Source organism: Chiloscyllium punctatum, chromosome 29 (genome assembly GCF_047496795.1).
Source record: "Chiloscyllium punctatum isolate Juve2018m chromosome 29, sChiPun1.3, whole genome shotgun sequence".
NCBI classification, from domain to species: Eukaryota; Metazoa; Chordata; class Chondrichthyes; order Orectolobiformes; family Hemiscylliidae; genus Chiloscyllium; species Chiloscyllium punctatum.
In genome coordinates this window covers 78241670-78258485 of record NC_092767.1, presented here as the reverse complement: position 1 = coordinate 78258485, position 16816 = coordinate 78241670, and the positions used below count along the sequence as shown (strand labels likewise).

At 42.3% G+C, this 16816-nt stretch overlaps 1 protein-coding gene across 1 annotated transcript in view; it reads right to left on the bottom strand.

Moving 5' to 3' along the window:
* LOC140454690 (zinc finger protein 541-like) overlaps positions 1–16816 on the bottom strand; it is a 53878-nt gene that overhangs the window by 3678 nt on the left and 33384 nt on the right. The window contains exons 13-17 of the mRNA XM_072549617.1: positions 16440–16543; positions 9671–9746; positions 7165–7253; positions 3019–3171; positions 1016–1194 (exon numbers count right to left, since the gene is read on the bottom strand). Coding sequence (XP_072405718.1) covers positions 1016–1194; positions 3019–3171; positions 7165–7253; positions 9671–9746; positions 16440–16543 — 601 coding nt within the window. The remainder of the gene's footprint in view (positions 1–1015; positions 1195–3018; positions 3172–7164; positions 7254–9670; positions 9747–16439; positions 16544–16816) is intronic.

Sequence of the window (16816 nt, the reverse complement as noted above, 5' to 3'; positions counted from 1 at the left end):
AGTAGTTCTACACTCTGTAAAACTTGGGGTTGTATAGTAAACTAAATGGAATATTAACATCTTTACACAAATTTCTCTGAACATCAATTAATAGCGTGCAAAACACAAAACCTTCTTGTTTTACTTCAAAAAGGGGCAGGTTACCTGAAATAAGGTTATGTTTTCTCACTGTGGGGGTGGTGAGTTGAGGGCCATGTTGCCAAGAACACCCAGATTTTTTTCCCTAAATTTGCTAAAGGCTTTTCCATCTGTTTTATTCTCTCAGACAATTACATCTGTTGGAGGGGGGAGGGGGAGGGGGGCGAAGAGATGTGGGAGCCATGATTAATTACATCCTGACTAATGCTTTGTTAAATAACTCCACTGTAAAGAGTCTGGGACGGTTTTACTGTGTTAAAGGCAATCTACAAGTCCAAGTTGTTGTTTGTCTTGAATATGTTCAACAGACCAAGCTGGTCTCTTCCTGTCCATCTTTTCAGTCTTGCAGTTTCACCTCAAAAGGAGCAGAAAGGAGGGGCTGCTAGGAAACGTGAGGTCACACAACCTTCCTGTGCACAGTCTAAAGAGAAGGCTGCTCATGGCTTTGGAGTGAAAAGCAGAACACACAACTCCTTAGTACTCACCTAAGAATGTAGAGCAACATTATGTGACTCAGACCTTCCAATAGGAAGTCAATCTGCAGAGGTGTAAATAGAAGTTGTACATGGGGGGCTTTTGGAAGCAGAAACATCTGAAGCACAATTACCTGACATCTGGGACTCCCCAAAACAAAAGTCTCCAGCTCAAGAGGCAGAAACTTCAGCTGATTTGCTGCAATTCCCTACATTGCAACAGTCACTGTATTTCAAAAGGAATTAAAGTACTGTGAAGTGTTTTGTATCAGCGAGTGGTAGCAGGCTCTATAAAAACAAAAGTTACTTCTTGAGCACCTCAATAGCATTTAACCAGAAAAATAGTAACGTTGCAATATCAGACTGAAATTTCACCTAAACCCATCATTCACAATCCAACCTACTTTGTGCATTCTTTACATGGGAAATTTCCCACAGTAAACTTTTTCTCATTCTTGTCTTGGACTCCTGTCTGACAGTGAACTGATGGAGAAGGGTTAGGCTTAGCCCGTACAATTTTCTTCTTTAGTTTTTCTCTGCTCACGCTTGTCTGGGAAGGAATGCTTGTACTCTCTGAGAATGACTAAGGGGTGAAAAGGAAAAAAAAGTTGAAAATATTTACTCACAGCGGTCTCTGAAAATATTACAAGTGATTATATTTGCGGTTGCTGTTACTAAATGTGTTTCCTGCACAGAAAGAGAGTTCAAGGATACTATAGGCGACCTAGTCAGTCTTAAGAAGCAAATCCCTTTCATACTACTTATTGCCGAATGTATATTTCAGCTTCTCTTAATGTTCTCAGATGACTTGCCTGCTCTGCCTCTCTGGTTAGTTGTCCCTATCACTTTTTCATCATGCTTTGCCTAAAGCTAATTCATCAACTATTTAATCATTTTCCCTAGCTCTAACAATGCCAGACTTCAGTACTGCACAGAAATATCAATCTGTTGTTTATAAACTCCCAATCTGGTGCAAAGCTTGAAGATCTAGAGGTGAGTGGCTAGGCTAGAATGTCTGCTAGACAGACTCAAATAATTCACCATCTTGCTGATATGTGCTACCCTGTCCTTCCAATCTATATTGAAAGTTAAAATTCTCTATTACAACTAACCTCTCACTGCAAGATCCTTGACTAACTTTTGTATTTATATAGGCTGTAACTTCACACTTGTTACAGGGGGTTTATGTACAAATCCTATTACAGTCTTAAATTGTTTTCTATTTTTTAATTATACCCATAAAGTATCCACTATGTTTTTACCTTTTTGCTATATCCTATCAAGGAAGTTCAATGATTTCACCCTTAATGAGTAAACCTACTGTTCAACCATTTTCCATCTATCCCAGAGACCCTGCAAATCTGGTATATTTAGTTCCCAGTCTTGACCATCTTGCAGCTACGTCTCTAATAGATCCTAAATCTCCACATTTAATACATTGACAATGCAAATTCAATTTGTTCCTTATACACCATAGATGTGCACAATGAATATGTATTTGGGTCAAACATACTTATTTGGAACATTACAGCGCAGTACAGGCCCTCATTGACCTGTGAAACCAATCTGACGCCAATCTAACCTACACTATTCCATTATCATCCATATGTTGTTCTTCTCTAGTGTTGTATTGATAGCAAGTTTCACTCTTTTCACCTGCTTAATTTATTTAAACCTTTTCATTTTGCTCGCTTCTACAGTATCGAAATGTCAATTTTGGTTAACTCTACTGAGTTTCTCTTTGTTTGTTTCTCAACTATCTTGCCCTGAAAAAGCAGTTCCTTCCCCCACTCTCTTTCTAGATTACACTTCTTGTCCTATTTATCCTCTCCAATAGGATGATGGTCTCACAGCCCATGTCACGTAGAGCCTATCCAAGCTGCTCACTCTGCCAATACTCCATGAAATGGTATTCCGTTTCTCAGTATGTTCCTAATCGATTTATCTTGATGCCTGAGGTTAAAAACTGAGGTCCTGTTCTCTAGCCCCTGGTTACTGTAGGAGCTGCTAGCCCCTACCTACCTAAGTACTCATCAAATGAGACTTCTTGATTACACTTCCCAATGTAGTTGTGCCACTATTCCTCTCTCTCCTTTTCCAGGCACAATGATGTGTCCTAGACCTTGGCACTGGGGAGGCAATGCAACCTTCAGAACTCCTGGTCAAAGTGGAAAAAGTACCTTTCTCTGACTACTGTTTCCTCATACAACCCCATTCTTTTTCACGCTTTCCATGTGTATGGCCTCATGCACCATTGTTGCAAGGTAGCTTGTCATCCACTCTGCAGACTGCTTCATCCATGCAGGCAGCAAAGGCCAAGTCACCTGGAGTACTGCAGCTGGGGTCCCCTTACCTGTTTGCATCTTGTCCCCTCACTAACCTGAGCATAAATAGCAGCATTTCTAACCAGCTTTTTTATTTCTTTTCCATCAGCGGGACTCTCTGCCTCAGGCTTTATCTCGTCTTCCTCAAGCAAGTGCGTTCGCTTCCACTCAAACTTTAGCTGTTTCTTCCAGGTGTAGTAATATTCGACACACTGTGCCACGGTCTTGTGTTTTATCTGTAAAACAGCAGGACCCATGAAAGCAATAATCCTGTTTTTTCAGGGTTGATTTTCTGTGTTTGTGCTAATAGTGGGGAGTCTCACTCGGAGGAATAAACATGCGCACATTTTGGATCCAGAGCTCTATAATTTTTTTCAAGTACAGAGTGAGGTGTCATTGGTTGTGGTCATTCATAAAATATGTTCTGTAATCTTTACTAAGGATGCATCCTACTACTCAGTGTTTAAATCATCCCTTTTTTGAAAAATATGTTTTGATTCAGCTGGTTGAACAGTCTTGAAGGTAACATGGGCATCTATAGAGTTTTAAACTGGACAGACAGTCTAGTCTGGTGGATTTTTTTGATATAGAATAATTGTAATAATGCCTTAATGCATAGTCTGTCCTATATTCATCAGCTGCTCTGTCTCAATACTTACCGATGCTCACAACTAGAAGTTCTCAATTTTAGAATTAAACTGCTGGACAGTTCCACTGCAAAACAGCAATTTCTAACAGTTCCACTAACACAGAGGGGAAGCAACAACCTAGTAGTAATATCACTAAACTATTAATCCAGAGACACAACCAAGGTTCTGGGTAACCAAGGTTCAAATCCCAGCATGACAGATGGTGGAATCTAAATTCAATAAAACTCTGATCTAATGATGACCATTAATCCATCGTTGATTGTCAGGAAAACCCCATCTGGTTCACTGATGTCCTTTAGGCAAGGAAACAGTTGTCCTTACCTGCTCTGGCCTACATATGACTCCAGACCCACAGCAATGATTGACTTTCAAATTAGGGATGGAAATTAAATATTGTCCTGGCCAGTGATGTCCCTGTGCCATGAATGAAAAACAAATCAATGACCTCTTTGTGGAAAATAGTGGTATATGCTGTGAGCTCATAGAGGTGGTCATAGTCCCCTTCCTAATTTATTTCATTCAAGTTCCTTCAGTTTAGTAAGCCAGGAAAGACTGATTTAAGAAACAGTTACAACTTGGAATAGGAATATGGAAAGATAAAGCTGAAAGGCTTTCTATGTCCAAACCATTTTTTTGTAGAGAGAGTTTTATTCTCTGCACTGGATTCAATCCCAAGTTACACAAATATAAAGTAATTCTTTTACTGGCATCAGCCAGTTATTCATTTTGAAACATCACTTAAAATCCTAACAGATGCAGTCCTTTTCTCTTATCACTAGATGGTAGCAGCAAACTGCGAAATATAGCAGGGAATTCTCAATGGAACAAACAATCTAAAGTTACAGTACAACTTCATAATGCAGTATTATTAATAATAGACAAATATTTAATCAATTATAGTTTTGTGATTGTTTTACCAAGGGTGCCCGAGATGTTTGACTGTAAAACGTTTCTCGACAGAGTTAATACTACATTTTACTTTGGAGCCACTGCATCCTGCTAACCCAAATATATAGTTTAGGCTATATCATCTTTTATTTAATTCTTACAAATTCCGTGGTCAAGTTATAAATAGATCATGCACTAGTAATGTGCAGTTAGTGCTCGCTGATTAAATACTGGATGATGTAATGCAGTCAGAATCCAATTTGCTCCGAATGCTGGAGGTTCAGACTGTCGAGGTGAAAGCTCCCTCTGTATATGAACTGCCCGAATCAAAACTACTTTGGACAAGACCCCAATATTTAATACTACTGAGATCAAGATGGCAGTGTAACCTAGGAAACCCATAGACTAATGGCACAAGCAATGTAAAACATGCAGCATCCAGAACATTCTGGGAACACTTACAACAGAGGTGGAGGAATTGGGAATAAGGGTTGGGTACAGGGACATCGACCACCTCAATGTGTCCACCGCCCTCACCCACTCCAACCTCCCACCCTCACAATGCACAGCCCTCCGCTCCAACCCCAATCTCACCATCAAACCCCAGCGGGGGGGGCCGCAGTAGTAGTGTGATGCACCAACCTCTACACCCCTAAGCCAGGCGCCAACTCACAGACACCTCCTCCTACTGCCCCCTTGAGCATGAGCCCATCTCCCAATACCAAACCATCATCTCCCAGACCATCCACAACCTCATCCCCCTCTGGGGAATTCCCACCCACATCTTCCAACGTCACTGTCCATGAATCCCTCCTATTCTACCTCCTATTGAAGATTCATAAACCTGATTGCTCCGGTCGACCCATTGTCTCAGCCTGCGTCTGTCCCACTGAACTCATCTCTTCCCACCTCGACACTGTCCTGTCCCCCTTAGTCAAGGAACTCCCCACCTACATTCATGACACTACCCATGCCCTTCACCTCCTCCAAGATTTTCATTTCCCCAGCCCCTGGGTGTCATCTTCACCATGGACATCCAGTCCCTGTACACATCGATCCGCGGTGACAAAGGTGTCCAAGCCCTCCATTTCTTCCTCTCTCGCTATACCAGCCAATATCCTTCCACCGACACCCTCATCCGCCTGGCTGAACTGGTCCTCACCCTCATCAACTTCTCCTCCCACTTCCTCGACCCAAAGGGGTAGCCATGGGCACCCACGTTTGACCCAGCTATGCCTGCTTGTTTGTCGGATACATGGTCCACTGTTACACCAGCACCACCCCCCCCGCCTGTTCCGCCGCTACATCGATGACTGTATCAGCATCTCCTCATGCTCCCATGAGGAGGTTGAACAGTTCATCAACTTTACCAAAACCTTCCACCCTGACCTCAAATTCACCTGGACCATCTCGGACACCTCCCTCCCCATGCTGGACCTCTCCATCACTGTCTCCGGCGACCGACTAACCACAGACATCTACTACAAGCCCACCTTATTCCCAATTCTTCTGCTTCTGTCACAGCTGTTCCCAGGATGGCCAATTCCACCTCAAAGTCCCAGATGGCCTCCTTCTTCCATGATCGCAACTTCCCTTCCCACATGGTTGACGACGGCCTACAACGCATCTCCTCCACTTCACGCACCACCGTAGTTTAACCCCACCCCTCCCAATGCAACAAGGACAGAAACCCCTTGGTCCTCACCTTCTACCCCACCAACCTCTGCATACATCGCATCATTCTCCGCCACCTCCAAAAGGACCCCACCACCAAAGATTTATTTCCCTCACCACCCCTATCAGCACTCTGGAAAGACCATTCCCTCTACGGCTCCCTCATCAGGTCCACACCACCCACCAGCCCCATCCCACTCCTGGCACCTTTCCCTGTCACAAGAAGTCAAAACCTGTGCCCACACCATTCCCCTCACCTCCATCCAAGGCCACAAGGGATCCTTCCACATCCGTCTGAACATTACCTGTTCCTCTAGCAATGTCATCTGCTGCATCTGTTGCACCCGGTGTGCGCTCCTCTACATCGGGGAGAAAGGACGCCTTCTTGTGGACAGTTTCCGAGAACATCTCTGGGACACCCACACCCACTAACCCCACTGCCCCGTGGCTGAATACTTCAACTCCTCCGCCTCCCACTCCGTCAAGGACATGCAGGTCTTGGGCCTCCTCCACTGTCAAACCGTTACCACCTGATGCCTGGAGGAAGAACGCCTCATATTCTGCCTTGGGACTCTGCAACAGGATAAATGTGGATTTCAACAGCTTCCTCATTTCCCCTCCCCCCACATTATCCCATTCCCAAGCCTCCAACTCAGCACCACCCTCCAGACCTGTCCATCACTCCCCCCCGACCTGTCACCTTCTCCCTCACCTTCATCTGCCTATCATTTTCTTAGCTACCCATCTCACCCCCCCCCCCCCCCCCCCCCCCCCGCACCCCACCCCCCTCCCATTTATCTCTCAGTCCCAGCCCACAAGCCTCATTCCCGATGAAGGGCTTTTCCAGCAACACACTCTTGAGTCAGCATCCTGCTACATCAGTTTACCACCCAAGTGAAGGTATGAACTGCCTACAGCAAATTTAACATACTACACAGGCTCAATTTCTTACAAGTTGAAGAACGGTGCATCTTAACTGACTTAACATGCTAATTTTGCCATTTAATTATCTCTTACCATCTTCTGCATCAGGAAGAAATCCTTGTTGTTAAGGCAAATTGCCCTATTGAACAACCTTTTCTCTGCCGTAGTCCACTTCTCAGTACCTAAATTCAAAAGAAAACCCTGAAGAATTAATGTACAGGTGAAATGACAAACAGCAACTGTCAAAAGTTTGAAAAGGGTACAGGATGTGCTGGAATTACACCCCAGACCATCAGCACATGAAAGAGAAAACTCATTAAATTCCAGTCAATCATTTAAATCAAGAAATGTTCAAACGGAACAGTCTCTTTTCAATACTGACTGATCTGTTCTTTGCATCAGTTTCTGGTCTCACCACAGATTTCTTCAAGTCACTTTTCATTTTTTTTTAGCTGTTTATTTATGAAGTGTATAAGATATATCTATTTCACCTCTGTAACAGCTTGGCTATTATTAATGACATCAGTGCTGAACCACATCACTTGGCGAAATGGAAAAGGAATGCACAGCAGAAAGCGGTCCCACTCACCCTGTCAGTCAAAAGAAGTGCATGGTTTCTAGGTTCATTAATTTGTTGATGATTGCCATTAGGTGTCAAAACACACTGATGTTCTGGCACACAGCTTTGGAGTAATAGGATCATGGAGCTCCAAGACAAGGTGCTGAAGAGCAGTAGCAAAACATCTGTACACAGTGACAAGTAGTGGTAAAATAACTTGCATTTCAATGGCTCCTTTCAGGTGTTGCAAAGCACATTACAGCCAATGAAGTACTTTTATTTTTGATATGTAGTCACTGTTAAAATGCAAGAAATGAAGCAGCAAACATGCATTAAACAAGCTCCCAAAATAATCTGTTCTTGTGATGTTGACAGAATGATCAATACTGGCCTAAACATTGTAATTCCAGCACACAGTGATATGGAACAACATAGCAATGGAGCTCCAGCCCAACAATCTGTTTGCCTCTTCACCAGGGAATCAGTGAATCATAAATTGATGCTATACATGAGGTAAGAAGAAACTGCTTAGAAACAGGGAGACAGTACAGGTGCTGATTCAAATTGAAATGGTCTCTTCCAATATAAAACAGGATGTTTGCTGAAAGATAATAATCTTATTTACTCTCCATTCTTATCCTTGCTATACAAAAAGTGAAAGCTCCATGGTTAAACTCACTCAGCAGAAATTAGCTAGTCATAAACAGTAGGAAAGCCTCAGGTTCGATGCTCAATTTGTGCTGAAGGCCAGGGATAGAGAGAGAAAGAAAACATTCAGCCAGCATTCCTACTCCTGGCTATCCATCTGCATAGCACATGTGGGGTACGTACAAGGACAGATCTGAACTCAGCCCACTACCACCACAGCTCAATATCCTACAAACAAGCAAGCATAGGCAAGAAAGACAACCATTTAGATGAGAGAGCAAATTGTCCTGTACATCGTCCACCAACACAGAGAAGATAATGACTTACGATATCTTTAACCTTGGATGGATTAGTCTTGTACCCAACATTTAAAGAGTTGATACTAAAACTATCGCTATAGTAATTACAGATGCAACATTTCTTTTTCAACATTTCCCTTCGCACAATCCAAGGTCCCAAACAAACCTCTCTGGTGAATTAGCAATTTACTTGTATTTCTTTCAATCTACTATATTCTTTGCTCACAATGTGTCCCCTCTGCAGTGGCAAGAAAAAAAAATGCAGACTTGGTAATTCCAATAAACAGTTTCGCTCTCATGCTAACATTTCCATCCTCAGCCTGCTGCAGTGTTCAGGCAAAGCTCAACACAAGATGGAGGAATAGCACCTCATTTTCCACTAAGATACTTTACAACCTTCAGGAGTCAACATGGCCTTAATTTCTTGACTCAATGAACTCTGTTCTCCGTTTTGATTCTTTCATTCTCCAAATCCCGGATCAAGTGTTTTGCTTGCATGGATTTGCTCTCAACAGAACTGACCTATTTTTTGTTACTAACACCTCTCATTAATATCTACTCTACATCTTTTTTTGACCACCATTGCATTCTCTTTGCCTTTTGCTCTGGGGCACCTTTCCTTTCTGCTCCACTATTTCAAAGGTGCTGCCAGACCTACAGTCTTCCCAGTACATTCTGTTTCTAAGTCCACTGAAATGCTTCCGTTTCAATTAATAACACCCAGGTGGGAGCTAAATTCCAGCCAGGTGAAGAGCTGAACATCAGAAAGCTTAAGAGTGAGAAATGAAAATTTAGGAAATGAAGACAGCTGTTTTATCCAAACAGGGACTCTATTTCCAAACATAAGACCTGCTGATTACATTTACAAATTAATTCCCTTCCAACAGGTATTAATCAAATTTATTGACACAGGCTTTCTGCAGTCCAAAATTAGGGTTTGCTCTTGCCGTACAGCAGTGCCAGCTAGCTTGTCCAACCAAATGAGGTTGGGTTCGACATCTGTCAAGGCAGAGAGTTTAGTGCTGAAAACAGTGAAGCTACTGAACCACCTGAACATTGAATCTATCTTTCATGTAAGTGGCTGTGCTCTTACCAGTGTAGTGGTAATCTCCCAAGGGGTGACAAGGGTCTCGCCTTACACCTTTCATTAGTAACATATCCAGGGCAGCCTACAAAAACAAATATCAAGAGGAGCCGGAAATAAGATGAATCTGAATTAACACATTTGAATAAACTTGATCTGAAGCCATTCTAAGAAAGTTAATGCATTTCAAAATATCAGGTAAGAAATCTGATATAAAAGTCTGACATGCTAATTCCGTAATGTAACTGAATTCTAAATCCACACAATTTGCTGTATAACACAAAGCAGGGGCTTTATTTATAGAGATGTGAATTGTGACTTGCAACTTGTGATTTTAAACAAACTGCAACAGAAATTAGTCTTGGCCAATTCCAGTGCAGACTCTAAGGCCACCTGACAATCCACCAACATGCATATCTCTGGACTGTGGGAAGAACCAAAGCACCCAGCAAAAACTCACAGAGACAGGGGGAGAAGGTGCCGAAAGATACCTAACGGCAAGTCACACACTCCACAGCCAAGAGGCCAAAGAGGGATAAGTGGGTGGGACGATTGCAGAATCCATGATGTGGAGGAGGCGATATTGGGCTTGGGTGGACAAAGTTAAAAATCACATAACAGCAGGTTATAATCCCAACAGGTTTATTTGGAAGCATTAGCTTTTGAAGCGCTGCTTCGTCATCAGGTACATGTGGAGCAGTACCATAAGACTCAGAATTTATATCAAACAAAACCAGATTGTTGTTAAGTCTTTTCTCTTTTAGAATGGGTTACAGGGTTCGGTTCATTAATATGTAAATCCCAGAACATCTTTAAGTCACATTCTTAAGGTTTTATAAAAAAGTGACATCTCAGCTCAGACAATGCATTAAAGGTGTGAGGTTAGAGTCGTACCCAATCTTGAGTCAGACTGGTTCTATTTCCAAAGTGGAATTTACAAAATATTACATGGATTGACTGCCTGCAGGTTGTGCACTTTTTCAGCAAAATAGAATGTATCTGCAAATACAAATTCAATTATAAATAGACTTATAACTGTGTGCGAGTGCAGGAGAGAGAATGTGTGTGTGCATGTGTGTGAGAGTGGGAGTGCACGTGAGAGTATGTGTTTGCGTGTGTGCAAGCTTGGTTAAGTGTGTGTGTGTGTGTCTGTCTGTTGTGTGTGATGAGGTATAAGCCTGTGAGAGGGTGCATGCATGGGTGAGAGTCTGGGGGTTGTATGTGTGTATGAGATAGAGAGTGTGTGTACGAGAGAAGGTCTGTATGTAAGAGAGAGAAAGGAAGAGAGAGGGAAGAGAAAGAATAGTGTAGTGGAGTCACCTGTAGTGTGACATGAACCCAAAAGTCTCGGGTGAGGCCATCCTCATGGGTACCGAACTTGGCTGTTAGCCTCTGCTCAGTCACTTGCGTTGTTGCCTGTCCCAAAGTCCGCCTTATAGGCGTCAATGCAGGCAGTCAATCCATGTAATATTTTGTAAATTCCACTTTGGAAATAGAACCAGTCTGACTCAAGACTGGAATACAGACAGACTTTAATCTCACACCTTAAATGCATTGTCTGTGTTGTCACCATTATTTTATCAAACCTTAAATTATCTTGAAACTGTGACTTAATAGTAATTCTGGGATTTACATATTAGTGAACTGAAACCTGCAACCCATTCTAAAAGAAGCAAGATTTAACAACATTCTAGGTTTGTTTAATATATCATTTCAGTTGCATGACACTGTAATCTTTTGCTATAAATTCTGTGTCTTATGCTTCACACATGCCTGATGAAGGAGCAGTGCTCCGAAAGCTAGTGCTTCCAAAAACAACTGTTGGGCTATAACCTGGTGTTGTATGATTTTTAACTATTGCAGAATCATTGCATTCCTTGTGGCCAGAATTGGCAAGTGGCAATGTAAGTGCATAACATTTGTGTCCAGTTACAGCATACTTGAGTTGATTACATCTAACAAATACTTCCACTGCACCTCCTTTATCTCTGAGAATTAGTTGCCCTAACTCTACCTTGACTGACCACAAACTATTAAAACATGCAAAAGTAGTATTATGCGTTATGTTTACTCCTTCACTTGTCAGACTTCTAAAAACACAGGAAATAGGAGTAGGCCATTCAGCCCATTAAGCTTGCTTTACTATTCAAAAAGATCACAGCTGATCATTCTATCTCTACCACATTTCTCCCTCAACTATTGTCAAATTACTTGATGTCATTAATATCAATGAATCTAGAGATTTCAGACTTAAATATGCTCCATTATTGAGCTCCCGTAATTCTCAGAGGGTAGCACAGTGGCTACCACTGTTGTCTCTCAATGCCGGGGACTCAGGTTCAATTCCAGCCTCGCGTGACCGTCTGTGTGGAGTTTGCACATTCTCCGTGTCAGCATGTGTTTCCTCAGGTGCTCTGGGTTCCTCCCACGGTACAATGAGGTGCCATTGGATTGGCCACACTAAATTGCTCTATAGTGTCCAGGTATGTGGAAGCGAGGTGGATTAGAAGGGTTGAGAGTCTGGGTGGAATGCTCTTTGGAGGGTTAGTTCAGACTCGATGGGCAGAATGACCTCTATCTGCAGCACTGTAGGGATTTTATGAGAATTCCAAAGATGCAAACATCCTCAGAATGAAGTAATTCCTCCTCATCTTTAACATCCTTTCCCCTATTTTGAGACTGCCCTCACGTTCCTCTCCAGCCAGGGGAAATATGCTCCCTGTTACATCCACCCTGTCACAGCCTGCAAGAACTCTGGTAGTTTAAATTATGTCACCTTTCATTTTTCAAAACTCCACAGAATACAAATCCAGGATCTCATAGTAAATCAGCTGATATTTGTGCCACAAAAATGTCATGACTATGACCATCTCCAATAAGAGAAAATTATAACCATCCAATGAATGTCATCCCTAAACATTCAGTGGCATTCCTGGCTCATAATTCCCCATTGTTAACATCCTGTGCTTTACCACTGACCAGAAACTGAACAGGACTAACAACGTCGGTATGGTGGGTACAAAAACAGCTAACTGAGTAGAACTCTTGCAGCGAGCAACTCACCTCCTTACTTCCCAGAGCCTGTCAAACATCTATCAGGTAGACGTCAGGAGTGTGACTGAATACTTCCCACTTGCTTGGATGAGTGGAACTCCAACACAAAGCAGTCCACTTGATAGACACCACATCAACAAGCATTCATTCCTTCTCTTCTCCGCCACCAATACTCAGTAGCAGCAGTGAGTACTATCTACAAGCTACATTGCAGAAATTCCCCAAAGCTCCTTAGTAGCTTCCAAACCCACAATCAGGAAGAACAAAGGCAGCAAATACGTAGCAACACCATCACCTACATGTTCCCCTTCAAGACCCTCACATCCTGACTTGGAAATATATCACCATTCCTTTTGTGATGATGGGTGAGAATCCTGGAATTCCATTCCTAACAACATTGCAAGTGGACTCTAGTGATTCAAGGAAGCAGCTTACTGCCATCTTCAAGAGTAATGAAGGATAGACAATAAATCCTGGCCCAGCCAGTGATTTCCACATCCCATGTCTTCTACCAGGGAGTAGTCTGATGTATCTCTGTTGCACTCCCTCTATAACAAGTATATTCTTCGTTAGATAACAAAACAAAATCTGCTCATAATACTCAAGGTGCAGCGCACCTAGGTTCTATACAAGTTCAGCAAGACATTTTTACTCCTGTATTTATCTCTGAATGAACAGCAGCATACCACTTGCCTTTCTAGCTGCTTGCTGCTCTTGCACACTAGCTTTTAGTGACCCATTCTATAGACACCCAAGTCTCTTTGGAAACCAATGCTTCCCAACCTCCCACCATTTAAGAAATACCATGCCCTGCTGATTTTTTTCTACCTTATTGGATGATCTCTCATTTATTCACATTGTATTCCAACTGCCCTGTTCTTGCCCATACACAGCCTGTCCAAATCCATTTGGAGCCTCCTTGGATTCAGCTCACATCTCCAATTTTATAGAACGTTACAGCACATTACAGGCTCTTCGGTCCTCGATGTTGCACCAACCTGCAAAATTAATCTGATGCCCATCTAACCTACAATGTTCTATTATTATCCATATGTATGTCCAATACCCATTTAAATGCCCTTAACATCGGCGAGTCTACTACTGTTGCAGGCAGGCTATTCGATGCCCCTACTACTCTGAGTAAAGAAACTACCCCTGTCCTAAATCTAACACCCCTCAATTTAAAGCATGTCCCCTCATGTTAGCCTTCATCTTCCGAGGAAAAAGGCTCTCACTGTCCAACTGATCTAACCTTCTGATTATCTTATTTGTCTCAATTAAGTCACCTCTCAATTTTCTTCTCACCAATGAACAGGCCTGAATTCCCTGAGCCTTGCCTCGTAAGACCTTCCTTCCATATCAACATCCTAATAAGGCTCCTCTGAACCCTTTCCAAAGCTTCCACATCCTTCCTATAATGCGGTGACCAGAACTGCACTCAATACTCCAGTCTTACCAGTGTCTTGTACAGCTGAAGCATGATCTTGTGGCTCTGAAACTCAATCCACTTACCAATAAACACCAACACACCATATGCCTTCTTAACAACCCTACTGACCTGGGTGCCAACTTTCAGGGATTTATGCACCTGGACACAGACCTCCCTGTTCATCTACAGTGCCAAGAATTTTACCATTTGCCCAGTACTCTGCATTCCTGTTATTTCATACAAAATTAACTACCTACACTTTTCCACATTAAACTTAATTTGCCACTTCTCAGCCCAGCTCTGCATCGTATCTATGTCCCTCTATAACCCACAACTTCCTTCGGCACTATTCACAACTCTGCCTACCTTAGTGTCATCTGCAAATTTACTAAGTCATCCTTCTACGCCCACCTCCAGATCATTTATAGAAATGATGTACAGCAGTGGCCCCAAAACAGATCCTTGTGGCACACCACTGGTAACTGAGCTCCAGGATGAACATTTCCCATCAACCACCACCCTCTGTCTTACTTCAGCTAACTAATTTCTGATTCAAACTGCTAAATCACCTTCAATGCCAAACCTCCTTATTTTGTGCAATAGCCTACCGTGTGGAACCTTATCAAATGCCTTACTGAAGTCCATATATACTTCATCAACCGCTTTACCCTCATCCACCTGTTTAGTCACCTTCTCAAAGAACTCAATAAAGGTTTGGGAGGCACTACCTACCTTTCACAAAACCGTGTTGACTGTCCCTAATCAAAGTATTTCTCTCCACATGATTATAAATACTATCTTTTATAAACTTTTTCAACACCTTACCTACAACCAAAGTAAGGCTCACTGGGACCTATAGTTACCAGGGTTGTCTCGACTCCCCTTCTTAAACAACAGAACAACATTTGCTATCCCCCAGTCTTCTGGCACTACTCCTGTTGACAACGATGATATAAAGATCAAAACCAAAGGCTCGGCAATCTCTTCCCTGGCTTCCCAGAGAATCCAAAGATAAATCCCATTTGGCCCCGGGGTCTTAACTATTTTCAGATCTTCCAAAATTGCTAAAAAGTCCTCTTTTTCAACCTCAATCCCATCCAATCTTGTAGTCTGTATCTCCGTATTCTCAAAACATTGCTCTTTTCCAATGTGAATACTGACGAAAAGTATTAATTAAGCACTTCCCCTATGTCCCCAGATTCCACACACAACTTTCCACTACTATCTTTGATTGAAGTAAGATTAGGACCAGTCATTCTTTTTTTTCCTGATATACCTACAGAAGGCTTAAGAGTTTTCCTTGATACTATCCTATCCAACTTCTGATGTCCCCTCCTAGCTCTTCTTAGCCCTCTCTTCAGATCTTTTCTGGCTAACTTGTAGCTCTCAAGCCCCCTAACTGAGCCTTCATGCCTCATCCTCACAGAAGCCTTTCTCTTCTTCTTGACAAGAGCTTCAACTTCTTTAGTAAACCATGGCTCCCTCTATCGACAACTACCTCCCTGCCTGGTAGGAATATACTGATCAAGGACCCGCAGTAGCTGTTCCTTGAATAAGCTCCACATTTCAAGAGTGTCCATCCTCTGCAGTTTCCTTCCACATCCTAAATCTTGCCTAATCGCATCATAATTGCCTTTCCCCCAGTTCTACCTCTTTCCTTGTGGTATATACCTATCCCTGCCCATTGCTATTGTAAACATAATCAAATTATGGTCACCTACCTCCAAATCTAACACATGGCAGGGTTCATTCCTCAGTACTAAGTCCAAAGTGGCATTGCCCCTTGTTGGCCTGTCTACATACTGTGTCAGAAAACCCTCCTGCACACATTGAACAATGTAGTTTTGTGTCACCAGAAAACTTGGAAATACGACATTTCGAACTCACATCCAAATCATTTGTACAGATTACGAACAATTGTCATCCAACTGTTGATCCATACAGTACCTCATGACGATCAGCTTGCCATCTTTAGAATACTAATTTTTCTGTTTGTTAAGCAATTCATAATCCATAGCAGTATTTACACCCCAGTCCCATCTGTTTAAATTTTGTTTACTAATGTCCTCTGTGGAACTTATTGAAAGCCTTCTAAAAATCCCAACACATCTCTGGTTCTCCTTTATCTATATTACAAGTAAAACCCTCATTTCCACTATATTCAAGTAAGCTTTTCAACGGGGTGATGATAAATAATGGTAAAGATAGTTAGTGAAGAGCAAGGAATAAAATTCCAATTATGATAGTTCAGAACAAGCACTATGCATTTTCAAAGAAATGAACATAGCTGGTTACCAAAATATCTCCCCGGGTGTCGTGTAGACAATGCAGAGCTAATTCCAAATTGGTACCTCCTCCAGGCAGCACACTCGAACAAGCTAAATTCAACAGATCTGTCACTGCAGAAAAGTAAGTTAGAGAAAATCACCATAAGAAACTGAGCAATTTGAGTAGAAAATGCTACAGCGTCATCTGTTGTTTCTTCCCTCTCCACCCTCTATCAAAAGATGCTAAGTCCAACATCCACAAACACATTTGCGCCCTCTATTGAATAATGGCCAGGAGCGAGATCTGATTTTCTAACTCTTCCCCAAGTATCCTTTGTATGGACATTAGTAAACAAAACGGACACAAGTGAAATTTTGGGGAGTGCGATTGGACTGTTGTGTGGA